The sequence below is a fragment of the Mauremys mutica genome, chromosome 12, assembly GCF_020497125.1.
Source record: "Mauremys mutica isolate MM-2020 ecotype Southern chromosome 12, ASM2049712v1, whole genome shotgun sequence".
NCBI classification, from domain to species: Eukaryota; Metazoa; Chordata; order Testudines; family Geoemydidae; genus Mauremys; species Mauremys mutica.
In genome coordinates, this window is record NC_059083.1 from 41,213,863 (window position 1) to 41,241,828 (window position 27,966).

The 27,966-nt window shown below is 53.4% G+C and overlaps 3 protein-coding genes across 8 annotated transcripts in view; 1 reads left to right on the forward strand and 2 right to left on the reverse strand.

Moving 5' to 3' along the window:
- Positions 1-27,966, reverse strand: part of LOC123345053 (zinc finger protein 883-like) — a 902,586-nt gene that overhangs the window by 56,707 nt on the left and 817,913 nt on the right. The gene's annotated exons all lie outside the window — the stretch shown is intronic.
- On the forward strand, positions 3,703-16,708 carry LOC123345055 (E3 ubiquitin-protein ligase TRIM7-like). Its single transcript, XM_044981661.1, has 7 exons — positions 3,703-4,238; positions 9,190-9,276; positions 10,299-10,532; positions 12,258-12,280; positions 12,870-12,985; positions 14,263-14,295; positions 14,785-16,708. The coding sequence occupies exons 1-7, from the start codon at positions 3,816-3,818 to the stop codon at positions 15,309-15,311; spliced, it is 1,443 nt and encodes a 480-aa protein (XP_044837596.1). The 5' UTR covers positions 3,703-3,815; the 3' UTR covers positions 15,312-16,708.
- On the reverse strand, positions 17,566-27,811 carry LOC123345041 (zinc finger protein 436-like). Of its 6 annotated transcripts, none has more exons than XM_044981605.1 (7): positions 27,718-27,811; positions 26,412-26,462; positions 25,176-25,862; positions 21,763-21,889; positions 21,024-21,140; positions 20,176-20,286; positions 17,566-19,565 (listed from the first exon to the last, which is right to left on the reverse strand). In XM_044981605.1, the coding sequence occupies exons 2-7, from the start codon at positions 26,433-26,435 to the stop codon at positions 18,481-18,483; spliced, it is 2,151 nt and encodes a 716-aa protein (XP_044837540.1). In that variant the 5' UTR covers positions 26,436-26,462; positions 27,718-27,811; the 3' UTR covers positions 17,566-18,480. The 6 variants fall into 6 exon arrangements, with proteins under 6 accessions (XP_044837540.1, XP_044837543.1, XP_044837541.1 ...); XM_044981608.1 differs by having other exon boundaries at positions 25,176-25,859; positions 27,718-27,803; XM_044981606.1 differs by having other exon boundaries at positions 27,710-27,786.

The window sequence follows — 27,966 nt, forward strand, 5'->3', positions numbered from 1 at the left end:
GAGCAAACAGTGTGGCACAGTAATTATTGTCTGTGCTCCAGTAGTAAAGAGAATTTCTGACTGAGATCAGGGCCTCATTGTGTACATAGTTGGAGGAAAGCACCTGTTTCAAAGACCTTACTATCTAACTAGACAAGACAAAGGGTGGGAGGGGAACAGTGAAGAGCCAGGAATTCAGCCCAGGTGTCCTGTCCTACCCACTAGACCAGGGGTGGCCAAACTGTGGATCGCGAGCCGTATGCGGCTCTTTTACAGGTAAAGTGTGGCTCGCAGAGCCCCTCATGTCCCTCCCACATTCTCTGCCTACCAGATGGGGCTCAGAGGGGAGCTCAGGACTTCTGCCCAGTGGTGGGGCAAGGAGTGGGGTCTAGAGGTTTCAGCTCTGTGGGAGGTGCCTGCCAGGGCTCGGGGCTTCATCCCCACGAGGCACACCTGCTGGCCTGGGGGCTGCAGCAGCAGCAGGACTGGAGCCCCAAGTCCCAGCGGGTGCCTTCTGCAGGACTGAAGCCCTGAGACCCCCTCCCTGCAGGGCAGAAGACCCTAGTCCCACCATCCTGCCACAGGGATGAAGTCCCAAGCCCCAGCAGACAATCCCGGCTCTCAGACTTCTGAAGATTATCATATGCGGCTCAGGGGATCAATGTTTGGCCACCCCTGCACAAGATCATGCTGCACTCAAGAGCACCGTCACTTCTCCACTCAGCACAAACCCCCAGATCCTTGATTACAAGTGCAAATGTGGAGGGGACGATGCAAAGTTGGCATTTAGCTTGAGCCTTTGTATCTTCCTGATGCAGGGCTGGCTGCGTACCCCAGGGTAAGAGAAGCCGGAAGGCTGGTCTAGCATGTGCCAGGTGCCAGTGACCCAAGGGGCTGATATGGCAGCCAGGCTTCCTGGTGCAGAGGAGAATCTAGCTGTCCCATGATTGCTGGTGCATGGAGGATCTGTCTCTCCTGGGCTTGTTGGTGTATGGGGGATCTTTCTCTCCTGGGGTTGTTGGTGCGTGGGGGATTTGTCTGTTCAGAGATTGCAGGCACACGGGAGGATCTATCTCTCTAGGTGCTTCTATGACCCTCATCATTATAGCATCTTAGCACCTTACAGCCACTATTGTATTTATCCTTAAAGCCCCGTGAGGTGGGGCAATGCCCAGGTGTGGTATCCCCAGTTTACAGATGGGGCAGTGAGGCATGGTGAGGTTAAATCTGGGACTTGAAAAGCTGCCTGAGAAATGTGAATACCCGAGTTCCTACAAAAATGAATGGGAATCATTAATAATACCTGCTGCTTTACAGCTGTAAATCTCAAAGCATTTTATACATATAGGAAAACTGAGGCACGGGGACATGTCCAGGTCTAGAACCCAGGTTAGGTATTCTCTCCAGCAGGCCACACTGCTTCTTTTTTCTTATGCATCCTCTCCATGTTATAGAAGTCCAGAGTGCTGTGTTCCATGGTTTCCTTGTACTCCCCGCCCCCATCTGTCTGTTGTCTCTTGTCATATACTTAAATCATGAGCTCTTTGGGGGCAGGGACTCTCTCTTTGTTCTGTGTCTATACAGCGTGGCCACGTCCGGAGCCCTTATCGCTATGTTAATAATAAATAATAGTGCATCTGAATTCCCTATGTGGCCCTGAGAGTCCGCAGCACAGCTGGGAATCGAGGGCAGCTCTCCTGAGTCTTGGGGCATTGTCTGGCCCATGTGGCCACTCCCTTTCCCCCCAGTTGCTCCCTTAGCAGCTGGGGGGATGCAGAGTAGGTGTTCCCATAGCACACCCTCCCAGCATTTCAAGTGGCTGAGGTGGGATGCAACGCCACTCAGCCTTGGCCCAATTGCATCTCTGTAGGTGGAAACAGGGGTGGCTGGGCACCAGATTGCAACCCCAGTTTGTTGAGGAGAATGGGGTTTCTGAGGTAGCTGACCCAGACCAAGTGGTTTGGACATCCCGGCCTTTTATACTTCAGAGGTGACAACCCTAGCAGCCACAGCTTGGGTACCCTGGCCTAGGGCATTGGCTGAGGTGGATGGGGAGCCGGGTCAATCGTGGCTGAGCGAGGGGGATAGATCCAGGGGGCTGGCTGAGGAAAGGGTCAGACCTGGCAGGGGGCAAGCCGAATTGAGAGAGGCCTGGCCATGTGTTGCTGGTGGGGTTACCCCAGGTGTCCAGCTGGCTGGGGAGGGGCAGGTCTGGCTGGGGGCAGACTGAGAGGAGGCCTGTCTGCTTTGGGGTTGACTGAGATTGTGGGGACAGATCTGGGGGGCTGGTTGAATGGGGTCAGGCCTGGCTGGGGATTGGGGATGAGTCAAGCCAAGCTAGGAGAAGCCTGGCTGGGGCTGGCAGGGCAGGCTGATCTGGTTGGCACGGAGACGGGGCAGACCTGCCTTCCTAGGGGTTGGAGGAGGGAGGGCAGGCCTGGCTGGTTGGGGTAGGGTTGTTGGGGGTCAGGCCTGCCTGGGGGCAAATGGCAGGCTAGGAGAGGATTGGGAAATGGGATGGGGCTGATGGGGGGAAGGACAGTGGTAGCAGGGGAGCCTGGGGGATTGGGGACCTGGCTGGCTGGTCGGCAGAGGAGACTGGATGGGTAGGGTGGGTTTGTTGGGCCTTTGATTCCTCCCTCAAGAGGAATAATTTTGTATTCGTTGCCTTTTTTTTTTTTAAACAAGTTGCCAATCAAAAATCCAGAGAAATAATCACCCTGGTAGAGAGGAGCCCGATGGGAAATGTACAGACAGGTAAACGGAGGCTGAGAGAGGGGCTGGGACCTGCCCAAAAGCCATAGAGGGGTCAATGGCCCAGCCATGAATAGAACCCAGGAGTCCTGACTCCCAGGTCCTTCTGCTCTAACCACTAAATGCCATTCTCCTCCCACAACTGAGAATAGACCCCAGGAGTCCTGACTTCCAGCCTTCCCTATTCTAAGCTGCAAACCCCTCTCCCCTTCCACAGCTGGGAATAGACCCAAGGAGTCGTGACTCCCAGCCCCTCTTTAACTCATTTAACCTCGACCTGCTCCACCTGCCCAGTGCACCTGCTAGGAAACAGGGGAAGCCCCACAACCCCAACCCCATTTCTCCGGGAGGCATGCTGGGGGGCAGTGGAGGGGATTGCAGATGGAAGGGGTGGGGAGGGGCCCCCACTTGCTCTACTCAAGGGCCCCAGAAAACCCTAATTCACCTCTGACCCCAGGTAGGGTGACCAGATGTCCCGATTTTATAGGGACAGTCCCGATATTTGAGGCTTTTTCTTATATAGAAGCCTATTACCCCCACCCCGTCCTGATACTTCACAGTTGCTGTTGGTTACCCTAGACCCCAGGAGTCCTGATTCCCAGCCTCCTGCTGCTCTAACCACTAGACCCCACCCAGAGCAGGGGAGAGAACCCAGGAATCCTGATTCCCAGCCCTCCCTGTTCTAACCACTAAAGCCCACTCCCCGCCCAGAGCAGGGGAGAGAACCCAGGCGTCCTGATTCCCAGATCCCCCCCCAGCCCACTCCCCGCGCAGAGCAGAGAACCCAGGCGTCCTGATTCCCAGCCCTCCCTGTTCTAACCACTAAAGCCCATTCCCCGCCCAGAGTAGGGGAGAGAACCCAGGCGTCCTGCCTGTAGCCAGCCACTAGATAGCGCTGTGCTGCCTGTCGCTGCAGGCCGCAGCCAAGCTTTCCCCTCCCCTCCCTCTTCCTCGGCTTCCTGCCTGGCGAGGGCATCTGCTTCCGGCTCGCCTCCGTTGGCTGCGGTGCAGAGCCCGCGCTGCCCGGCGCGGGAGAGGAGCAGGCGGGCCCCGCAGCCCGCTGGGTCTTTGCCCCCGCAGCCATGGAGGGCGCGGCCGGGCCGGCCCGCAGCCTGCAGGACGAGCTGAGCTGCCCCGTGTGCCTGGAGTACCTGCGGGACCCGGTCATGGTCTCGGACTGCGGCCACAACTTCTGCCGCGCCTGCGTCACCAAGTGCTGGGAGGAGTCGGAGCGCAGCCTGTGCTGCCCGCAGTGCCGGGAGCCGGTGCCCCAGCGCCTCTTCCGGCCCAACCGGCAGCTGGCCAACATCGTGGAGATCGTCAAGCGCTTCGGGGCGCAGGCGGCGGCCGGGGCTGCCGGGGCGGGGGTGTGCGAGCGCCACGGGGAAGCCCTGAAGCTCTTCTGCCAGGAGGACCAGAAGCCCGTCTGCCTGGTTTGCCACCTGTCCTGGGACCATCGGGCCCACCGGGTGGTGCCCATAGAGGAGGCCGCCCGGGGCTGTAAGGTAGGAGAAGGCGCCGGTGCTGGAGCTAGGGGGTGTGTCCGCACCCCCGGCTTGAAGCGGTTTCCATCCTATACAGCCGGGGTTCTCAGCCGTTTCCTTTCCGAGGCCCCCTCCAACGTGCTATAAAAACCCCGTGGGCTACCTGGGTCACAACAACTCCTTTTCTGCATATAAAGGCCAGGGCAGGTCAGGCGTTAGAGGGTAGCAAGCAGGGTGGTTGCTGGAGGCCCCTTGCCACAGGGGGACCAGTTGCTCAGGCTTCAGCATCAGCCCCGGGTGGTGGGGATCAGGGCCCTGGGCTTTGTCTTGCTTTCTGGGCCCTAGTGAGTCTAATGCCAGTCCTGCTTGGTGGACCCCCTGAAACCTGCTGTGGCCCCCCCCCAGGGGGTCCCGGAGCCCTGGTTGGGAACTGCTGGCACACTGGGTTTACAGTTTGGTTCACTATACAAGTTGTTCCAGCTCCCCTGAGCTCGTGTGTTGCTAGGGTTGCTACCCTCCGGCATGGTCCTGGAGTCTCCAGGAATTAAAGGTGAATCTTTCATTCAAGATTCTGGCATGTGATGAAACCTCCAGGGATACATCCCAGCAAAATTGGCAGCCCTATAGGGGCAAAGTCGTGGGGTGTGGCTTTGCCTGGGAGAAGCATCTCTTGGGTGGCTTGCACAGGCCAGGGTGGGTTTTATCTGCTGCAAGGTAATCCTGTATTAAGGAGGAATCTAAATCGGGTGTTAAGGAAGCACGTCAATCCTGCATCTGGCTGAAGGGAAAAGGCTGCTCTGATTATTTTCCTTCCTTCCTCTAATCAGCTTTCTTTGGATCTCCTGATCTTGGAGTCGTGTAGATCAGGGGTCCCCAACCCCCGGTCCGCGGCCCGGTACCGGTCCGCGGCCTCTTAGAAACTGGGCCGCGAACCGACCCAGTGGACCTCCCGCAGGCGTGCCTGCGGGAGGTCTACCCGAGCCGCGGGACGAGCGCTCCCTCCGCAGTCATGCCTGCGGGAGGTCCGTGTAGATAGTTCTCTGAGAACATCCACTCAATGTGCTGTGGCAGTCAAAAAAGCAAACAATGTTGGGAATAATTAAGAAAGGGGTAGATAATAGGACAGCAGATATTCTATTGCTTCTGTATAAATCCATGGCACGCCCACATCTTGAATACTGCGTGCAGATGTGGTCGCATTTCAAAAAAGATATATTGGAATTGGAAAAGATTCAGGAAACGGCAACAAAAATGATAAGGGGTATGGAACAGCTTCCACAGGAGGAGAGATTAATCAGACTGGGACCTTTCATCTTGGAAAAGAGACAACTATGGATGCATATGAGAGGTCTGTAAAATCATGCTGGGTGTGGAGAAAGTAAAGAAAGAAGTGTTTTTTACTCCTCATAACACAAGAACTAGGGGTCACCAAATGAAATTACTAGACAGCAGGTTTAAAATAAATAAAAGGAAGTATTTCTTCACAAGACGCACAATCTGTGGAACTCCTTGACAAGACTATAAAAGGGTTAAAAAAAGGAACTAGATAAGTTCATGGACGATATGTCCCACCAATGGTTATTAGCCAGGATGGGCAGGGATGGTGTCTATTTGCCAGAAGCTGGGAATGGGCGACAGGAGATGGATCGCTTGATGATCACCTGTTCTGTTCATTCCCTCTGGGGCACCTGGCATTGGCCACTGTCGGAAGACAGGATATTGGGCTAGATGGACTTTTGGTCTGACCCAGGCTGGCCATTCTTATGTTCCTGTATGTACTAACCTGGTGCTGTCATTTTAATTGCGATTCGTAAATCAAGACTGAATGCCTCTTCTCAAAAGAGTTGCTCTACCTCAGCCAAGAAGCCCTGGGCTTGACATAGAAATTGCTAGGTGAAATTCTTTGTCAGGTGTTTATGCCTGCGGCCAGTTTGGATCATCAGAAAGGTTCTTTCTGGCCTTAGAAAACTTGTCACGTAACATCATTCATATTTTAACTGCTATGCTGCCCCCCGCCCGTGCAGTGCAGACAGTGACATAAAACAAACACAATCAAATTTGTTGCAGGCCTTTGTAACTGAGACAGGCTCCTAATGCGGGGTGAGACCTAAATGCCAGCCCCAAAGCCTGGATTTGAAGCAGATTTTTATGAGAATTTGAGGGGATCTCTGGAGCTGGGGATTTAAGGTGGGGAGGGGAAGGTTAGAGAAAAGGTTTAGAAAACCTGACCCGAGAGGAAAGGTTAAAAATCTGGACATGTTGTCTTGGGAAAAGAAGAGTGGGGGAAAAACCTAGTAAGTTTTCAGTTCTGTTAAGGGCTGTTGTAAAGAGGGCATTGATCATTTGTTCTCCATGTCCACAGAAGGCAGGACAAGAAGCAGTGGGCTTAATCTGCAGCAAGGGAGACTTCAGTTAGATATTAGGAAAAACTTTTTAACTCAAGGTAGTTAAACTCTGGAATAAGCTTCCCAAAGGAAGTTTTGAAATCCCCCTCCCCCCCCCTTGGACAACACCTGTCAGGGATGGTCTAGGTTTACTTGGTCCTGCCTTAGCGCGGGAGTGGGGGCTGGGGTGTGTGTGAGATGAATTCTCGAGGTCCCTGCCAGCCCTACATTGCTATGATTCTCTGTCTAGTGGTTTGAGGGGAGGGGGGCAATGTTTGGGTCCAGTTGTTGGAGGAGCAGAGCCAGATGTAGGGGTGTTCTGAGCTGGGGGGATCGGTTTGGGCGTCGTGTTGGAATGACTTCGTCTATGTCAGTAGGGGCTGGGAGATTTTGGGGCAGTGTTTTTGCTGCCGTGTCTGGGGATGTTCAGAGCTGGGGTTTTAAGGGATGCTTGGATTTGGACTAGGTTTTTAAGGTAGTTCGGAGGGGCTAGGACTTGGTTTTTTGGGGCAGGATAGATTTTCTTGGTATGTCATGATGGAATTTTTGTCCGGGAGGCAAAAGGTAGAGGGCTCCTCTACTTCCAATTGTGCCTGGTTTTTTTTGTCCATCTTCCTCCCCATTGAAGCTCCATTTGTCCGCTCCTCACATCTGCATGGTTGAGCATGAAGTGTAGCTAAGAAACACAGTCCCAGGGAGGGCTAAATCTTGCTCTCAGACATGCGAGTGAGCCGTCCCAGTGGCGGCTAGTATGTGTTTTCGGCAGAATTTGTGCCTGGATTTGTTGGTCTATATAAAGAAGAACAAGGTTGGTATTTTAACAACATTCTATAAATCAGTGAGATGCCCTCACCTGGGATACTGTATTCAGTTCTGGTCAAGGATAAAGCAGTAACAGAAGGGGTTTACAGATGGACAAAGAGCATGATCTGAGCTCCAGAGAGACTTGTGAATGGGCAAGGACTGGCAGCGCTGGGACTGCTCAGTTTAGAGAGGAGATAAACAAGAGGGGGAGATGATATAGGTGTCGGAAAGAGTGAATGGAGTAGAGAAGGGAGATTAGGAGACAGGGTGAGTAGAGTTTCCCCAATACAGAACAAGGGGACATTCAATGAAATTGAAAGGTAGCCAGTTGTAAAATTGATCAAAGGAACTCACATTACATGCAATTAGCCAGTGGAACTCATTGCCACAAGTTATAATTGAGCCAAGTCAATACAGGACTGGATATTTATATGAATACTTATTGCCGTAGATTGTTCTTTATTTGTACCGCCCTTTGTTTTGAGTTATAATAGTAAGGATTAAAAGTGCAAGACCCAAATTTTCAAGTCCAAGAGTGATTATGAATTGCCTCTCCTTTGCCAACAAGGGACACCCTGGAATGGCATGATTTTTCAGAGGACAAGCTGTCATAAATAAACAGATCAGGGTTAAGGTCTCTTTTCCCTGGAAAGGGTTGAGAAACACCTGACCAGAGAACCAATCAAGGAACAGGATAATTTCAAATCTCTGTGGAGGGAAGCCTTTGTCTGTGTTCTTTGTTTGCTCAGAGTTCTCTTTTTGGATCTAAGAGAGGCCAGACATGTCTCCAAGTTCTCCTGGAGTAGTTTCTACTAATCAATAGTGAGTATTAATTAGAAAGGCGGATTAGTCTTATAATTTGATTTCTACATTTGCAATTGTGTGTTTGCTAAAGGAAATTCTTTATTCCTGTTTGCTGTTACTTTGCTTTTACTGAGAAAGAAAGGGGAAGGGGGAATGCTCTCCAGGTTTATAGGTTAGACTCTGTGTATTGTTCCATCTTGGATTACAGAGACAAGTTACTTTCTTTTTATTCTTTAATAAATTCTTTTCTTTTCTTTGGACTTGGTTAATTCCTTCTTTTGTGGAGATTCAAGGGAAGGGGAGGCGGAGGTGAGTCCCTCTTTGTGTTGAGTCAAGGATTTGACTCGGGGTAATCTCTCCAGAGCAGGCTGGAGAGAAGGAAGGGGGGAGGGGAACTGGCTGTTTCTCTCTCTCTGGTGAGATTCAAGGTGTTTGGATCTGTGTTCCCCAGGGGAAGTTTTTGGGGGAAACAGGGAGTGTGTCAGACACTTAAAAACTGACTGGTGGCAGCTTTTACTAGATCTAAACTAGGATTTTAGTTTAGAGGGAAACCAAGGCAGGTCCCCACATTGGAACCCAACAGCTCCAAGTGGGGGTGAGACCTATGACACAAGCACTCAGTCTTCCTGAAAATCAGGACCCTTTAATCTTCTCAAACTGAACACCCCCCAAAAAAAAGTTGACTCCCAGGATGACTAGTCACTCCTCAAATTATGGATCCAAGACCACTGGAAGGGACATATACATTCGTGCTTCAGTGTTCCTTCCTAAGTCTCTATGAGCTAGAATAATGTTTGCCTGGGGGAAGATTAGCCCATAATTCCCTGTTGCAGGGTTTATCATACCTTCTTGTGAAGAAGCTGGTGTTGGAGCCTGGAGATGGGCTCCTGGTCTGTCCCAGACTGGCAATTCCTATGTTCCTAAGTCTGGGAACTTTGTGGTGAAACCCTCCCAACAAAGATCCTTCTTACTTCTTCCAGGAGGCACCGCAAGAGCATCTGGCAGGTCTAAGAAAAGACAGAGAAGAAGCCAAAGCCAACGAGGAGAAGAGAAGTGAGGAGCTGCTGGTATGTGCCCAGAGCCGTCCCCCACCCCAGGTTTGCCTGGGATCAGAGTGCCCTGAGTGACAAAGCAAACGCAGAGCCTGTTTCTCTGTAGCCCCTGAGGGTGATGGGGGGGGGGAGAGAGAACATGGGCTGGCTGGCTGGCTAGAGAGTTTGGACAAGTGCAGGTGGACAAGGTGTTGCGAAAAATCCCTGTTTGTTAGCAAAGGTGCAGATGCCCTTGTGTATGCTGCTGTCATTGTGTGCTTGTGAGGCTTGGAGCTGGGCTGTGCCTTGATGTCTCTAAGAACTGCCCGTCTGCAGAGCTCAGCAGCCATATTGTTCTTGGGGCTGCTGGAAACCACAGAGGAGGCATGCATGCCCTGCTACCCCTATCAGAACCTCTTCGCTTTGGTTCCTTCTCCGTGCCCTTTCCCCCTGCCTTTCCCCTTTCCTCACCTGGATGAGGAGTTGGTCATCTGGCCAGAGTCCAGGTCACCTCCCTCTCCAGGGCTGGGCTTCTGGGGAAAGAGGAGGGCTTCTGGTCTCTCCTGAACTCTGCCCACTCTCAATCTCCAAATGAAATTCCATTTGCAGTGGATGGAGCATATCTTCATAGTAGGATCATCCCTCTCCCTTGTCACCTATTGTGGTCAGCGGTAAAATGTTGATCAAGGATGACTTCTAGCGTGTCATCAGTAGGCTCCAGAGTTAACACGGTTTCGATACATGGTGACAGTTCATGTCCCTGAGAGAGATTGTTTCGGCTGTTTGCAGACACAAGTAATTCTTACTGTGTCATTCACATTTTCAGTTATTTCTTTGCCACTGTCAGGGCAAAAAAAAATAGAAACTGAGCCTCAGATTTTGGGGCACAAGATTCAGAGACCAGGGAAAAGTAACAGGTCACTGAGCTACTGCTAAAGGGCTTGATCCTGCCCTGAGGATCCTGCTCTGTCCTTTCTCTTTAAAGAAGTCCCCCCATCTGCTGAGAGGCCACTTATGATTCTCCGTCTGTTACCGAGCTACCTTCTCTGTAATTGCAGAAACAGACAAAAGCTGAGAGACAGAAGATCCTCTCTGAGTGTAAGGAGCTGCGTGGGTTCCTGGAGGAGAAGGAGCAGTTCCTGCTGTCCCGGCTGGAAGCGCTCGATGGAGACATTGCTCAGAGAAGGGATGAGAGTGTCTCTAAACTCTCAGAAGAAATTTCCCACATTGATAAACTGATTACTGAGAAGGGAGGAGAGACGGAGCAGCAGCCGATGAGCCAGTCCCCGCAGGTGAGACATATCGTAGGGTTACTATCATTAACTTCCATCTTGCTGATTAGAGGGAGGCAGAAAATGAGGCATGGAACAAAGCAAGTTGATTGCAGCGCTGGGACTAAAATCCAGGAGTTCTGACTCTGAGGGTACGTCTTCACTGCCCGCCGGATCGGCGGGTAGCAATCGAATTCTCGGAGTTCGATATATCGCGTCTCATCTAGACGCGATATATCGAACTCCGAACGCGCACCCGTCGACTCCGGAACTGCACCACCCCGAACGGCGGTGGCGGAGTCGACGGGGGAGCCGCGGACGTCGATCCCGCGCCGTGAGGACGGGTAAGTAACTCGAACTAAGGTAGTTCGACTTCAGCTACCCCCCCGCCCCCAGTGTAGACCAGGCCTAAGATATCCCATCTGTAGACCCGGCTCCTCTCCCAGAGTTCGGAGTAGAACCCAGGATCCACTGCAAACCCCTTCGCTCGACTGGGATGTGTCTGTTCTGATCCATTCCCTCTCGTAGTCCAGGATTCAGAGTTCACAACATAATTGACAGATACATTATGTAGGTGCTTCCGGGAGCCAGTCACCCCCCCCCACCCCTTAAATTTGTATGTTTTTTAATCATCTCATTTTCACAGTAAGGAACATTTTTAAAAAAATGCATTTGTTTTGGTCCATTTTGTTCCATGGCCGGATTTTGAACTTAAAGGCTTCAAAAGCTGTTTGTTACAAAAAAGGAAACAATTGAGATTTCTTGCATTAAAAACATCTGTGAAGTTTCAAAGTTGGGTACTTAATAATAAAAGAATTCATGGGGTAAATTTCAGCCAGCGCTCATGTTAATAGCTCAGTGGGACAAATTGTGCTCTCAGGTGGGATTGGTTGGTGTAAATCTATTGAGTTAATCTAGCTTGACACTGGTGTGAATCAAATCTGAATGCGGCTCCTGTTCACACAGGTCTGGTCTGCACCTAAAAAATAGATCAACCTAGATACATCACTCAGGGCTGTGAAAAATTTCGCACCGTGTGACATAGTTAATCGACCCAATCCCCTCTATAGATGCAGCTGGGTGGATGGACGCATTCTTCTATCAATTTAGCTACCATCTCGCAGGGAGGTGGATCACCTGCAGTGACAGGAGGACACCTTCCATTGATGTAGGAAGTGTCTACGCTACAGTGCTTCTGCTGCAGTGCCAGAGCCGGGCTGCGGTAGTGTAAACGTGCCCATTGAACACCTTCCTCTCAGTCATCTGGAATCCCTCTGCAAACATAGATGAGTTTAGCTTCGAAGCTAGAAGGGCAATACTAGCCTTGCTCTACAGATAGGAAAACTGAGGCAGGAAAGGACTTTCCCAACAAGCCAGTGGCAGGACAAAAAGTTGGAGCCAGGAGTCCAGCACTGTAAGCCTCCCCCCACCCCAAGCTCATCGTTCCACACCACTTGAGCTCCCTGTTTAGCAGGATGGGGAGACTTGGGGGGATGGGGCTCTCGCTACCAAGCCAGAAAATCTTTTCTTCTTGTAAAGTGCATGGGGAGATGCTTTCCCCCATGGCCACTTCACAGCTGACCATTCCTGAGGCTGCTGAGAGCAAACATCCCAGCTGGAAGGAGTTGGAAGTAGCAGCTGCTTTCTGAATGGCTGCTGTGCTGTGGGAACTCCCCTGCAGGACCAAGAGGCCTCCCCAGTCTGGGACACATTCACTGACTGCCTCTTCTTTCTCCTCCTCTCTAGGGTGGTGGCGGCAGCAGGATCGGGTAAGTCCTGGGCGTCATCTCCCTCCCCTTCATGCTCAGCTTGGCTTGGAAACGGCACTGAATATGCAGCCACGGAGTGTGACACGCTGGTGTGTCATCCTGTATCCCACTAGCAGCTGCCATAGCAAGGACAGGAGGGGCTAGCTGCTACGTGACAGCCAATGGGATTACTCCTTTAGCTTCTGTGGTAGGGGCTTTGTCTTTTGGTGTTAGAGAGCCCAGGTTCTATCCCAGCTGGAGACCTGCGCTGTCTGTGGGCCTAGTGTTTTACATGAGATACACCCACTGTGGGTCTCTGTCTCCTTTCTTTCCACATAACCCTGGGATTGGTGCCCCTTGTTACTAGAGTAGCCCAGCGCGAGAGAACTGGGCTAGTGGGAATCCAGAGAGGTCCCAAACGGGTCTCTATTCCTGCCCCCCCGAAGTCCTGTTCCAGTCCATTCGGAGCATGGGGTTGTAGTCACATGACTCACAACAACTGGGATTGTCTTGCAAAGCTCAGATCCAAACTGGTCTGAGAGCTCCGAAGTTTTCTGGGGCTGGGCCTCAAGCCTGTTTCTAACCCTTCCTCCTCCTCCTCTCTCTCCAGCAGTGAGAACTGGACGTTTCAGAAGCCGGAACCTGCGTTTGCGGAGCTGGAAAAAAGGCTCAGGAGTTTCTCTCAGAAAAGCGCCGTTCTGAAGGAAGTCCTGCTGGAGTTCAAAGGTGAATGGAAGCATCGGTGTCTTCTCTGCTCATAGCTGCTGTAATATTGGGGAGGGCTGTTATGTCAGTTGCTTACCTGGTCTCTCAGTGCCTAACTTACATCAACAAAGAATCCTGTGGCACCTTATAGACTAACAGACGTTTTGCAGCATGAGCTTTCGTGGGTGAATACCCACTTGAAGAAGTGGGTATTCACCCACGAAAGCTCATGCTGCAAAACGTCTGACTTACATCAGTCAGTCTTACCTGTGGATGTGCCAGTGGCCTCTGTCTTGCCACCCTGTAATTTTAAAAGCCACTACTAGGCTAAAGCAGCAGCAGCAACCCCATGGTTAAGGTTGCAGCATGTGGTCCTCAAAATCGCTTCATGTCTCCTCCAGCGACCCCCCTCACCACCACATATATGCTCTGTCCACACGTGCTGCTCTTTCTCTGAGGGCTTGTTTTATAGCAAGAGTTGGAAGAACTGGGTGTATAGCATGTCTCTCATTCCTTGCAGTGGAAGCCCCTGCTATGAGTTGGGTTGTGAGGATCTGGTGACAGTGTGTCTTGCAAGGGATAGGATACTTTCCCCTTCACTGGGCATTTCCTAGCTCTGAGTGGTGTCTATAATGAAGCTTAGACCAGCACTTATCAACCCACGGCCCATGGGTGGTTTATGGCCCAATCGGCACACAGTTGTGGCCCATGGGACAGCCGCAGGGCCATACAGGTAGTATATATATTGTGTGGATGCAGCCCATATAACACATAGGGCTTGTCTTAAATCGGCGCCACTGTGATTGATGCAGCAGCGTTGATTTAGTGGATCTGGTGGAGATGCAGTAAGTCAATGGCCGAGCGCTCTCCCGTCAACTTCAGTGCTCCACCTCCCCAAGAGGCGGAAGCTACGTTGATGGGAGAGCATCTCCTGTCGACATAACACAGGGCTGTAAGTCGATCTAAGCTACGTTGACTTAAGTTACGTAACTTGCGTAACTTAGATCGACTTACCTTGCTCATGTAGACCAGGCCATAAAGAGCTGCATATGCGGCCCACAATGATAAACCAGTTGAGAACCACTGCCTTAGACACGGGATATTATTATATTAAGCCTTTGTGCTAAAATGGATACTCCTTCATCTTCCAGTGTAACGGAGAAACTCGTTTCCCATTCCCTACCCCCGGTTCAGTGGCAGGAAAGCTTTCGTGGATTTTGTTTCACTTTTTCAACCTGCTCTAGATGCTCATCCTCAGGAAAACCAGGGCTCAATTCTCTCTCCTTTCATTCCCCTAGAAAATCTGCGCTTTGAGCTGGAGAACGACACAGGTAAGCCTCTGCCTCCCTCCGCTGACTTCTTCCGGTGTCCCAGGAACTGACGTTAACCCTGCTGCTGTGGCAGTAACAGTGCAGGCGTAGGCCTGGCGACTAGCCCCCTGGTGTGATGGCTGAAGGGAATTCAGCCCAAATCTCCCCTCGGTGGTTTGTTTCCGTTTTGGATAAGGAAGCAAAATGCTGATGGCTGCGAAGTCGGGTGAGACAAACACCTGTTGCGTTTCCTCAGCAGACCCCCTGCTTTCTAGTGCGCTCTCCTGAATTTCTGTTTTCTCAAAGGCAAATGCAGTTTGGAAGCTGTAAGAGCATGCAGTGTCCCTGGGCCCAGAGACCTCCCCTTTTCGCTGACGCTTCCTACATCTCTCAGGCCATTGCCTGGCGGCACAGATAGTGCCACAGCTTAAAAGAGGGAAGCTCTGGTGGCATAAGGGGCTGTCCCCAGGGATGAGCTCTGCTGTTAAATCCCTGTCTCCCTCTCTCTAGCCGATATAACTCTAGACCTGGACACCGCAAACCCCTACCTGGTGCTGTCCGAGGATAAGCGCAGCGTGAGGCTGAGGAGCGCCCCGCAGGACGTGCCGGACAGCCCCAAGAGATTCGATTACTCCTTCTCTGTCCTGGGGGCCGAGGGCTTCACCTCAGGGAGGCACTACTGGGAGGTGGAAGTGGGGGACGGGGACAGCTGGGCCCTGGGGGCTGCCAGGGAGTCGGTGAGGAGGAAGGAGAAGATCGACTTCACGCCCGAGGAGGGGATCTGGGCGGTGGGGCTGAATTGGAAGGGCAAGAACTGGGACCAATACCAGGCTTTCACCTCCCCTGAGACTCCCCTGTCCCTCTGCGAGAGGCCCAGGAAGATCGGGGTCTATCTGGACTACGAAGGGGGGTGGGTGGCGTTCTACAACGCTGATAACATGGCCCCCATCTTCACCTTCACGGCCGCCTTCTCAGAGAAAATCTTCCCTTTCTTCTGGCTCTTCTACGTGGGCTCCTCCCTCACACTTTGCAACTGACATGCCTGGCCTGGTTTGCTCCTTAAGGGGACCTGCAAAGGGTGGGGATCCTGCCCCTCTGTTCTTTGTTGTTGTTGGGTCTGGTTGTTTTTGTTTTTTTTTTGCTGCTTTCTGAAGTATAAAGAGAACCTGAAAGGTTGAAATGATCTTTTTCCCCCCAAACTTTTATCTTCTCGTTACACTAGAAATTCAGAGCTTGTCTACCCTGGAAAACACTATGGCCTGCTGGGAATCTCAGCTTAGATGCTGAGGAGCGCAAGCTGTATTGCCTTTCAGTGAGACTTGTGCTCCTAAGTGATTTTTAGGTGGTTTTTGAACACCCCCTTGGTCTGTCCTGGAAGACTATAGCTCACTGGAGACCTGGCAGCCATATCAAAGAACCTGCTTGAGATGAAGTGAATGATTTTATTCAGGCAGGTTAATTTTTTTTAAACACCCCACAAACTCAGTTGCCCCACACACCCTTGGGAGAAAAGCTCTCTTTGTTAATGATTCACCACTCCTGCCTGCTCATTTGAGCACCTAATCCATATCTCTGAGCCCTCCAGTGAAGACCAGACTCAATGGTCCTGATGGCTCAGTGGTAAATCAAGCTGGGTGGGGGAAAAAGGCATCAGCTGGGCCTTTTTTTTTTTTTTCTTTCTCACTTTGCAGGTCCCCTTTTGCGAATGTAGCTGCTCCAATTCCCTCTCCCTTTCCTCCCCAGCCTTAGCAATAGGACGCTTTATCTCATAACACAGTTATCCCTTCTCCTGGCCACTAGCACGTAATGGAGTAAAACCTGCTTCCCCTTTCTGTTGCTTTCCCTATATTGTCAAATACCTAGTGAGCATTACAGGGTTGCCCTTGATGTTGGTGTTTTGGGGCCATATGGAGGCTGCCGGAAGCCCAGGGCTGTCAGTTTTGCTCAGGCTTGTCGGGCATGAGCTGTAGCTGACCTAAAGGCTTGGGGAGGGGGGATCTGCGATTACCTGCTGATCCACTGGTGAATGGAGCCAGCTTGTCTAGAGGCCACGTTCTGGAGTTGCATGTGAGATAAGCAAGGGTAGTTGAACCCAGAGGGTTCCCATTGAGCCCAGTGGGGTTGGATGATGGCTTTGAGTTACACTAGCACAACTGCAAGTTACAGCAGTTTGGAGTGACTCCAGTGTCAATTGAGAGCAGACTCCAGGAGTCAGTCCAGATCTGATTCCAGCCCTAAACCCCATTGATTTCAGGAGCTGCCCTAGTTTAACACGGATTCAACACTGTAAAGTTAACCAGAGGGGTTTTCCATCTGCTTGTATCTAACTCCAGCCTAGCATTCACACTAGCCTTTGTAACCCCATCAGTGCTGTCTCTCTGAACTGTCGCTCTATTTCATAGGAAAATAAAAGTCACTGTGCAAATAGAAAAAGCTCCTGTGGTGTTGAGTATTTTGCTGCTGCCTGCCTGCAATACAGCCTTATGCAGGCAACTAAGCTGCCCCAAACAGGAGCCTCCCTCATCCACTGCAGCAAGTGAGGACAGCAGGGGTGCGCTGAGTGTGATGGCTAATCCATTTATGTGGTTAATGCCGGCACTAATGGATATTCACAGTGCTTGGGCTGAGCACTGCTATGTCCCTTTGGAGGGACTGCAGCTCTGTCCTGCTGTAACCTGGGCTGAGCTGCTTTCGTGACTGGTTTAAGGGCACTGAGGGGGCTAGAACCCAGCTTTCCCCGTCTGGTGCCTTCCTGAGTGCATAACACAATAACTCCTCCGGCTGCCTGTCTCAATGCCAGGTAAGCGGAGTAAGTTTCCATGCCTGGCTGAGGCCTTGTCTGCGATGGGACGTAGCTGCACACTCCTAGCACCGATGAGGTTGGGTGTAGCATAGCATTGCTTGTGCCCACCTGAGACTCAGACAGAAGGTGCACGGGCAAGTGCTGGCACTTGTGTGACCACTAGCGGGGCAGCGGCCACGGGGGGCAGACAAGGCTGCAGCAAAGGGAGCATCTAGCTTCCTCTTCTCAAGACTGTGTCGGGGGCATAAACTGAGCCCCATGACTGAGCGGGGAGCAAGCGAGTGCTTGTGGGTTCCATATCACAGTAGGCATCAGTGTTCCTTCTTATTTTCCCCACGCATGCGTGGAATGAATTTATGTGCAGCGGGGTGGGGCCAAGGGGTTCGGAGTGTGGGAGGGGGCTCAGGGCTGGAGTGTGGGGAGAGGAGGGGTTTGGGGTGCAGGCTGCCCTAGGGCTACAGCAGGGAGAGAGGACTCTCCCCAGCTCTCTCCCTGCAGTACCACCTGGGCTGGGGGTGGGGGAGAAGAGGCACCTCTCCCCTGGCTGCGGCAGGCCCAGGCTGGGGGAGAAGCATCTCTCCACTCCGCAGCACTTAAGAGGCTGCTGTGTGGCCATGCAGCTTAGAGGGAACTTAGCTGGGCACTCCTCCTGCGGGGAGCAGACACGGACCATCCTGCTCTGAGCACGTGCCTTTGCAGGGGGAGATCTGGTTAGCCTGTAAGAGCTGTGAGGCTGGCACATGCTCAGTGCAGACAGAATCTTACCAGCATTTAGCTGCAAAACTCTTCAAGTCCCTTCTACTGAGCACGTGCGAGCTGTTTAGCGGCTTATAGCTGTGGCAGATTCGGGTGGATTTTTTTTTTTTTACAGGGGTGGCAAAAAGCCAGGTCCAGACATGAGGGTGACCCACCCCCACCAAATTTCAAGTCCCTGCTCCACAGCCTGCAGGTATTACACCATCTCGGTGAAACTTTCACCGGCTCAAAAATGAGGAAGCCCTTGGAGTTGAAACTCTCAAAAATAAATCAAGCCCCTCAAGCTGAGGCCGCCCCCCACCATGAGTGCTGCCAGGCTGAACGGTTAGCATGGCAAAGTTAAACCATAGAGACAAGGGTTTCCTGGACCAATCTAATAGCATGGGTACTGCTGGTTCACACTTTCTGGCAGGAATTTTATTTGATGACGGTGGGGCGTAGATGGTACTTCTAATACAAACAGCAGTGGCCTTCCAGGCACCAGGCGGCTCACTGACAATCCCCTCCCCAGTGGCAGCTCAGCGAGCGGCTGTGCCAATCAAGGCTTTGCCTGGAAGTTGCTAGGCCAGGCAGGGCCAGAGCATCACTGTCAGGTCAGGACTGGCTGCTCCTGGCTCCTGATCTGTGAGCCGGATGCTGGCCGGCCCTCACCCCATCCAAACTGCGGCAAGGCCGAGGTAGAAATCCTCCCCGCCGTGGCTTTTCTGATGGGCGGCCAGGTGCGCCTTCTCCTGGAAGCCTTTCCCGCACAGGGGGCACTTGTAGGGCTGCTGGCCTGTGTGGATGCTCTGGTGGTTCCTGAGGTCCGAGCTGCGGCCGAAGCCAATGCCGCACTGGGGGCAGTGGAAGGGCCGGTCACCGGTGTGACTCCGCCGGTGGAGGATGAGGTCAGGGTGCTGGGCAAAGCCCTTCCCGCAGTCGGCACAGTGGTAAGGGGCGTCCCCAAGGTGGCTGCCCTGGTGGGCCAGGAGGTGGGAGCGCTGGCTGAAGCTTTCCCCGCACTTGAAGCAGGTGTGCCGTTTCTCCTCCATGTGGCTGTACCGGTGCATTTCCAGCTGGCTGGGCCACTTGAAGCCCTGGCCGCAGTCGGGGCACTTGTAGCGATCGTCTTGCAGGTGGGTGCGCTGGTGGTTGACCAGGACGGAGCGCTTGCGGAAGCGCCGCCCGCACTTGGGGCACTGGTGGGGCCACTCCCCCATGTGGCTCTTGCGGTGGGCGGCCAAGTCGCAGCGGCGCAGGAACCCCTCCCCACAGTCAGGGCAGGGGAAGGGGATCTCCCCGGTGTGGGAGCGCCGGTGGACGGACAGGTCGCAGCGCCGCAGAAAGCCCCGCCAGCAGTCGGGGCAGGGGAAGGGTTTCTCCAGGGCGTGCAGCCGCTGGTGGCGCAGGAGGTGAGCGCTGTCAACGAAGATCTTCCCGCACTCGGGGCACGGCCGCTGCTGCTGCTGCTCCGGCTGGAGGCTCAGCAGGACCTGGACGTAGCTGTGGCCCATGCTGCCTCCCCCAGGGGAAGTGGGCTGGGCTCCCTCCTGCCCTTCCAACCCGCCCCAGCTCGCACATACATCCTCCTGCTCACGACCCCCTTCGCATTTCACTGATGACGTCAGGTGTGGCTCCCCCTGCATCGGTGTCCAGGAAGCGTTCCCTTCGGATTTCACAGACGGCGTCCTGCGCGGCTCCACTTGCTGGGGACCCTGGTGCTGAGCATTTTCACAGGCTGGACCCTCACCTGCTGGGACAGAGAGAGAATTCAGACAGGAAACCTCAGAGAAGGGAATGTGTAGGGCGGGAAACAAACCACAGTAACAGCTGGGGAGATGGAAAAAGGAATTAAGATCCTGCCCAAACTTTTCCCCAGAGGACAGAGAGGAGGGGACCAATTCTGCCTCCCCCCCCCATCTGAAGACTTAAGGGCAAAGGAAGCTACTGCCAGCTGTCAGGAAGGGGTGGGCACAGAGGCGCTGACTTTCTAATTGGCGGGGGAGCAGGGTGCGCCACGCCAGGCCTCACCCCCTTCCCTGAGCCCGCCCCGTCCTCGCTCCTCCCCCCCAGTGCCTCCTGCCTGCCCTGAACAGCTGAGGGGGAGGAGCTGATTGGCAGGGCCTGCCAGGGGGTGCTGAGCACCCACGGAGTTCAGCGCCTATGTATGGGCACTCAGGCGAAGGAAGCTACTGCCAGGTGTCAGTCAGGAATGGGTGGGAAGCCATGCTGATGGTTGCCATGACAGCTGAGGATAACCCTGCTCTGGGAGGGAGGAGGTAGAACCCGGCTGGGGGGAGCTCAGCAGGCCAGCTGTTTCCTTTCCTTGCTGATGGTGTGCATCAGTAGAGCGGGTTCCTCACCTGCACAGGTGCCCCACGGGCTCATCTCCTCAGAACCATGCAGATCAGGGATCCATGGCTCGCCCTCCCCTTTCAACGGGGAAATCACATCAGGCTTGGAAACCGGAAATCCTGCGCAAGGGAAAGAAAGTGAGAGAGATGAGGGGAATTCGTGGAATATTTCTTACAAAGAGCATTCCATGATTTTTAACCCCAGTTCATTTTAAAGCAGTAAAATCCCAGGGCCAGCTCCCCAGCTGCTCAAAATCTCCACACATTCTGTTACAGGTGGAAACCTCTCTGCTGGAAACACAGAGAGCCAGACACTCATCAGCAAAGTGGTTCCTGTAGTGTATGGAAACCAACTTCATGTCCTAGAAAGTGGAAAGTCCACCTTGGATCGACTTCTTACTGATGGAGAGGGGCCCAGCGATAGAGAGTCACTGGGACCAGTGGGATTCAGCGCAGTAAGGGATGGGAAGGAGTTGGGGATATCATCCAATGCAGCAGTTCAAGAGTGTTATGGGTCAGCAAAGCACATTTTGTGGAATGAAGCCATCAATGAGCTTGTGAAATCAGGAACCAAATCCGCACAATCCCTTCCCCAGAGGACAGAGACGCGGAGTTCCATCCTGCCTTCACACCCATCTGAACACTCAAGGGCAAGGGAGGACAGTGGGGTGTGAGCTACTGTCAGGGTGGGTTGGAAGCCTGGAGTGACATCTGCCATGAGGGTCTGACTCCTACTGGGGCCAATCGTGACCTGTGGTGGATGAGGCAGAACTGGGGGAGCACACGAGGCGTTTGGAGGACTCCCAGCTGTTCCTTTCATTGGCTGGTGGGGTGTGTTAGTTTAATCAATTCCTCACCTATGCAGGCACTGCTCAGGCTCTCCCTTTCCTCGGAGCCCTGGGGATCTGAGACCCACGGCTCTTCCCCTCGCTCCAGCCGGGAGATCACATTGGGTTTGGGAATGAGAAATCCTGCTGAGAGGGGAAGAACATGGTGGGATGGGGGTGAATGAATGGTTTGTGGAATGTTTGTTACAAAGAAAGTTCCATGACATAACCCAGCCCCTCCCCTACGCTGTGGGGATGTGGCATTGGAAGACGGACATGGGAGACCCTTCGGAAGAGCCAGACATGCTTCGCCCCCTGGAGAAGATGCTCCATCTGCACACAGCAGGTGACCCAGGCACAGCACTAATATCAAACCACTTAGGCCAGATACCGAGCTATAGCGGGGAATGAAACTTTCAACACAAAAGACTTCTCTTCAGAAAATGAGATTTGGTTGAAAATTATTTCATTTGCAAAACAGTTTAGCTTTCAAATTCCATTTTTAGAAAATATTTTGAATTGGTAAGTCTTTTTTGGGAGGAAGAACAGAAATAAAAAAAAAATCTTTAGTTTAGAAATTGTGTGGCATTGCCATCTTCTTCCAGAGTTCTGCTTTCTCCCACCTGTCCTTTTCCACCCAAACAATGGGGGAGGCAAGTCGAAGAGCGAGAGTAATAAATAGTGAAGTGTTACTCTGAAGGGTTAAGCACTGAACGTGATATTTGTGGAGAGAAACTTCTAATACCCAAGGGAACAAGGAATCCCTTACCCAGCGAGGTCACGCTCTTGTAATTCTCCTGCATGACGTCCCTGTAGAGGACTCTCTGACTGGGGTCCAGCACAGCCCACTCCTCCTCCGTGAAATACACAGCCACCTCCTCGAAGGTCACCGCCCCCTGAAACAACCACAGTCCCCACTCAGGACCCATTCCCCAGCCACAATCCCACCTGCCCCAGACTGTTCTAGTTTCCTGTGTACTTTCAGTAAGGTTTATAATACCCATAATCCGCAAGTTGCAATCTCATCCCTACTGCTCCCAAGTGCTGCTCAATGGCTCACTCACTGCTAGGTCTAACATCTCCCCACGCATCATTTGGGCCTCTGGTCATTCCCTCTGCTCATAGGCGCTGAATTTTATTTTTCCCAGTGAGTGCTCCGCCCAAGGCCCCTCACTCTGCCTCTTCCCGCCCCCCTCACAACTGCCCCACCTGACCTTTGCTCGCTCCTCTCAGTCCCCTTCCCCAAGACCCCCTGCCGCTGGCTCCTCTCCATCCTCCCCTGAGCCCAGGGCCCCTGCTAAACAGCTGATTGGCAGCAACCCCGGCCCGCCCAACAGCTGTGGCTGGTGGATGCTGAGAACCCCTATTTTTTTCCATGGGTGCTTAAGCGCTGGAGCACCCACAGAGTTGGCATCTATGCCTCTGCTACCTAATGCGCCTTCAGTGTCCCAGGATGAGGGGCACTCGCTAGTATGTGAAACTGAGGTGGTTCTCACTGGGTTCACAGGGACCGACCCTGCAAATCTATGGAAGCTCCTTAGCTGGAATTCCTCCAGCGCAGGCTCCAACGGTGCGAGATGGAGCCCTCCTGCTCTTTATTCTCACCCAGCCAAATGAAACCTGAACCGTCAGCATCTGGCTCAGTCCACAAGGTTAATTTCTCTCTTTGGTTCCTTCCATTCCCTCGGGGACCATGTCACCCTGTTGTGCTGTTTTACGCAAGTTTTGCTAGTTTATTTTTAAGAATCTTGCTGCCCCCTCTCCCCCCAAGCTATGGACTAGAGGTGGCCTGAAATATAACAATGAACAGCCGCGTTCTTTGCTTTATAGGAATGACTCTCAACCTTTCCAGATGACTGTGCCCCTTTCAGGAGTCTGATTTGTCCTGCGTATCCCCAAGTTTCACCTCACTTAAAAACAACTTGCTTACAAAATCAGACATAAAAATACAGAAGTGTGTCAGCCACTATTACAGATAAATTGCTGACATTCTCATTTTTACCATCTAATTATAAAATAAATTGATTGGAATATAAATATTGTACTTACAGTTCAGTATATAGTTTATACTGCTCTATACTCAAGTCATTGTTGATATGAAATCTCAGTTTGTACTGACTTTGCTAGTGCTTTTTATGTAGCCTGATGTAAAACTAGGCAAATATTAGATGAGTTGATGTACCCCCTAGAAGACCTCTGTGTGTCCTCAGGGGTACGCGTACTTCTGGTTGAGAACCACTGCTTTACAGTAGCTTGAGACTCGAGCAGCGGAGTTCAGATCTAGATCTGAAGAACTGAACTTGCCCAAAGGGAAACAGATTTAGAAAACCCAGCATGTTTCTTTTTAAAGACAACTGGTTGAGTTAGTATTATACAGAAGGTTTGAAGACGGTAAGTCTATTTGGTGAAAAAAAAAATCAAAAGAAATGGAAATGTTTCATTTTCTGTGACATTTTCCTTTTTAACCTTTTTTGGGGGGGTTGGGTTTTTTTGGAAAAAAAAATCTGTTTCCTTTCTGTGGGAAAATCTCCACTTTTCTGTCAGTTTTAAAAGCTCCTTCCCCTGCTGGAAAAAAGATCAAGGTAATAAAAAGGCGGGGTGCGTGGGGGGAGAAGGCGTCTCAGTGAAACTAAATCAAAATTTTCTTAAACAAACAAAAAAAGGACCAAAATGAAAAAAATATTCACAAATGTTTCTGTCTGTCAAAAAAAGGCATTTCACATTGGAAAAAAACCCAACACCCTGACACAAAATCTTCCACCAGCTTTCCCCAGGTTATTTGTTCATTTCACACTGCAACAAAACTGGAAATAAGGGACAAATTGAAGTGTGAGGGCAATAAACCATCACCTGAAACCTTTAAACCTGGCATGGGCCACTGTCGGAAGACAGGATACTGGGCTAGATGGACCTTTGGCTGACCCAGAGAGGCCGCTCCTGTATTCCAGAGCAGACGTCTCTTTGTAAAAGATGGGCTCTAGTTGAACCACAAGCTGCTGGGTTCTATGAAGGCCTCCTGGGGTGGGATTCTCTAGTCTGGGTTATGCAGGGGATAAGACTAGAGGATGATCCTAATGGTTCCTTCTGGCCTTAAAATACAGGAGTCTGTCTTTGGCGTGCTGCTCATGCCAACGTTTTTCCAGCAAGCACCTTCACTCTGTGCTCCATACTGCCCCTGACTCTGGGGAGGCGCTGCCTGTGAAACTCCACCGAGCCACGACGCTGCTTATTATGCTAGCCGCCATCACCTCCCCATTACGCTGTTCTATGCAGCTGTTGACTCATCTTAAGACTCTGAGTATTTTGGGGCTGGCGCTGTCTCATGGTTCTAGGTTTTCACTCTATCCAGTGCAATACGGCAGGAGTCCCTAGAGACTTCAGGAATTCACAAAGTAAATAATAACTATACCACTGCTGCTGACAATGTGCGTGCACTTGCCACGACCCCTCACACAGGGCACACAGTGAGACTTACTGGGCTAGGATATTGCTGGCCCAGCCCAGGTCTCAGATGGGATGTTTCCATATGAAGACCCTTCCTCTCATCTGTGGGACCTTGTTCAGCAGGGACGGTTGGGAGAGGGGGGCGGGAGGGAGAGGCGGGGCCCTGCATGGCCCCACCTCTTCCCCCAAGGCCCCATCCCCCAGCCAGGCCAGCAGCTGGAGACCAGCCGGGAGCCCTGGCAGCTCTGAGGAGCTGTGGACCCTCCACCTGCCCAGGGTGGGGGAGCTCAAGAGCAGCCCCAGGCCAGTGTCCCCGCCCAGGGCAGGTGCAGGGCCCACAGTTCCCCACAGCTGCACACATGGCTCTTACCCCAACTCAGTTCCGGCCGGGGCCTCGGAGCCGCAGCCTGGCCATGGTAAGAGCCGTGCGGGCCGTTGTGAGGAGCTGCAGACCCTCCACCTGCCTTGGGCTCCAGCTGCCAGCCTGGCTGGGGAGCAGGGCCTCGGGGGGAAGAAGGCGGCCAGGGGTGGGGCCCATGGCAAAAAGTGGATGGGCGATGGCCCCCCGGCTCCCCCTATTCCAGCACCCCTGCCCCACAGCATCATATCAGGGCGGTGTGGGGGGCGACATTTTATCCTTTGATTTCCCATCAGATCTGTCTCTCCCATCATCCCTTCTCAGCCCCACGCCTGGCTCTGCTCCCTCACAATTTCCCCCCCTCGCGCCGTATCAGCTACCTGAGCAGGCTGGGTCGACTCCCCTTGCCCCAGGCAGGCTTCAGCCAGCGCAGCCGCCTCCTCGCTGCTGCGGGGCTCCCTCGCCGTCACCCAGGCCCGCACGTCCGCCCGCAGCGCCCCCAGGAACTGCTCCCGCACGATGACGTCCACAATCTGCTCCTTGGTGCGCTCCCCGGTCCGCAGCCAGAGCCGAGCAGCCCGACTGAACCGGGCTAGCATCTCCCTGGGAGCTTCTCCGGGCCGGGCAGCGCCTGAGCGGAACTGCAACCGATGGGCTTCCTCGCTGGCCTGCTCTGAAACGGCCGCCTTGCCCTCGGCACAGCCCCTGGTGGGGCCTGTCCGCATGGAGCCGCAGGTCTCAGGTGCCTCCCAGGGGAACGAAGGAATCTCGACCCCGTGAGGCCAGTCACGGGACGGCACCACTTGCTCAAGGCCAGCAGTGTCTGCCCCTTCCCGAGACCGGGGAGGTGTCTGCGCCGTCCTCAACGGAGAATCTTCCCCCTCCGAGCATCTCAGCCAGGACTGGGATGGCGTCCGCAGGGACAAGGGCCAGCCAGGGCTCTGCTCCTCAGCCTCGCTCTCCTCCCTCTTGGGATACTGGATGGGGATCCCACAACGCCCTTCCCCCAGGGCACGGGGTTCGCCCCGCATCCCAGCCGTGGCAATCGCCCATTGCGCCTGGTCCTGCTGGGAAAACGCTGGGGTTGAAAAACTTGGACCAGCTCCACACACAGTCTGTCACTGCAGCTGAGCTGATGGGGCTGTTGCCTTATCCAGTCGGGGGGGGGGAAGGGGTGTGTGGTAGCAAGACTCATAAGCATAGCCGACCCATGGGAAAAAAAATAGTAGGTGCTCAGTATCCACCAGCTGTTTGGAGGCTGGGGGAGGGGCTTGGGCAAGGGCAGAGAGCAGCAGGCTGGGGCCTTAAGGAGTGGGCAGAGTGGGGGGGAGGGGCTCTTGGGTGGGGGCGGAGCCCGGGAGGAGCACTCACTGGGAAAAATAAAAGCCAGCACCTATTCTTGCTCATGAGGGGGGCAGGGGGGCGGGAAGAGATGGGAATAACCACAGCACCCCTGCTAGCTTTCTTCCCAGTGGGCCTGTTCCTAGAAACCAGGCTCCAGATCACACAAGTCCCAGCCACAGGTCTGTCACCCCCTGCTGCCCGCTCACCCCCATCTTCTTCACCCCCCTGCGTTTTCTGCCCGTCTCCCTCCATACATTCCAGAAACCCCCTACCTGAGCTGGTTCCACAGCAGCCATTTCCCAATCCGGACGTTATTCTGCAGCCTGTCAGGGCGAAAAGGGAGGTTTCAAAAGGGCCTTGGCACCATTTCACATCCTGATTCCCTCCTGGCTCCTTCCCTGCAGACAGATGCCTTAGCCATGGGGCAGTCAATGCGCGGACGGCTGGCCAGACCCGGCCTGCCAGACGCTTTTGAAGGGGACCCCAGAATCTTTTTTATGTATTGATTGTTACTGTGATTGTTGCTATTTTTTATATGAGTCTCTGTCTTGAGTCTGGACCTTGATGAAGAATTTTGCACCGGGACAAAAAATAACTGACTCCCCCTGAGTCTGTGCCCCGCTTTATTACAACACAGACCCGGCCTCTCCCTCCAGGAGTCAGCGCATTTCTACCCACAGTCTGAACCAAACCCCAGAAAGGAGCAGAACCGAAGGAGCCGCTCTGGGGGATCCCCCGACACTGTCCCCAGGGCAGCGCATCCCCCCAGCAGCGCGGGCACCAGGCAGAGGCGGGAACTGGCTTTTCCTCTCCCTGCTCCTCCCCTTCTCCCCAGGAAAGTCCATGTGCCCCGGGGTGCTGCAGGGAATGGGGCTGGGCAGGGCTGGGAGCCGGGAACCTCCCTCCCCACTGATCGCTCCTGCTGCCCCTGCCAGTCTCTCCCCTCCACTCGGGCTGGGAGACTCGGTCCCTGGCCCGGCCCGGGCCGTTCGCTCTCCCGGAGCTGGCTCGGCTCCTGCAGGCGCTCAGGGGGGCAGAGCTGGGGAGGGGGGGAGATCAGGGCGGGCAGCAGCTCTGGGACTCGCAGACCCCCGCCCCCCCGGGAGCAGAGCTGGGGCGAGGAGGGGCCGGTGCTGCAGAGTCACTTTCCTGCCCGGCCCCAGCCCTTCCCCCGGGTCTCGCCCCTCACCTGCAGGCTCCGGCTCAGGGGCTGGTGCGGGCAGAGCGGGGTTAACGCAGGTCGCTCCGCTCACAATGGAGCTGCAGCGGCTGCATCTGACCCAGGAAGCTCAACCCCCGGTCTGCTGAGCAGAGAGAGCAGAGCCCTAGGAGCTTCTCCTCCCTGAGCAATACCCAGAGCCCCCTGGTGGGGAAAAGCGAAAGAAAACTCCCCCCCGCTGCGCACCCCAGCAGTGCGGACAGAAACCTCCCTCCTTGGGATGCGGCCAGAGACTCCTTTTCTCTTCCCCGAAAAGAGAAAGAAACTTCCAAAGCAAAGGAACCAGAATCAGAGCCCAAGCCAGCGTGTCTGAGACCTTTTCCTAGCGCTCTGTGCTCAGAAAACATTCACCAGCAAACCTGCACTGAAGGCCTGGATTTACTCCAGATCAACTCGAGTATGAATGCCACCATTTTCCCCACTAGGCACCCAGACACGATGGTGATGGACATCCCATGAGACCCCTATGGAAAAATAAATGAAAAACAGTATTGCAAGATTAAGCAACAGTGAACTACAGCCACTTTACTTCTGGGGGAGAGTAACCCACACAGGGGCTTAATGTATTACTTTATGAAAATTTATTACCTTTCACATCTTTAGTCAAT

Bases quoted from the DNA above. Each gene is read 5' to 3' on its own strand.
- LOC123345041 (XM_044981605.1), bottom strand. From the start codon at position 26,435: ATGGCTGCTGTGGAACCAGCTCAG. The intron at 25,863-26,411 runs GTAGGGGGTTTC...GCGTTTTCCCAG, and splicing joins CTGCTGTGGAACCAGCTCAG to CAGGACCAGGCGCAATGGGC. The intron at 19,566-20,175 runs GTGAGGAACCCG...TCTCTGTCCCAG, and splicing joins CCCGTGGGGCACCTGTGCAG to CAGGTGAGGGTCCAGCCTGT.
- LOC123345055 (XM_044981661.1), top strand. From the start codon at position 3,816: ATGGAGGGCGCGGCCGGGCCGGCCCGCAGCCTGCAGGACGAGCTGAGC. The intron at 10,533-12,257 runs GTGAGACATATC...CCTCCTCTCTAG, and splicing joins CGATGAGCCAGTCCCCGCAG to GGTGGTGGCGGCAGCAGGAT. The intron at 12,281-12,869 runs GTAAGTCCTGGG...CTCTCTCTCCAG, and splicing joins GGTGGCGGCAGCAGGATCGG to CAGTGAGAACTGGACGTTTC.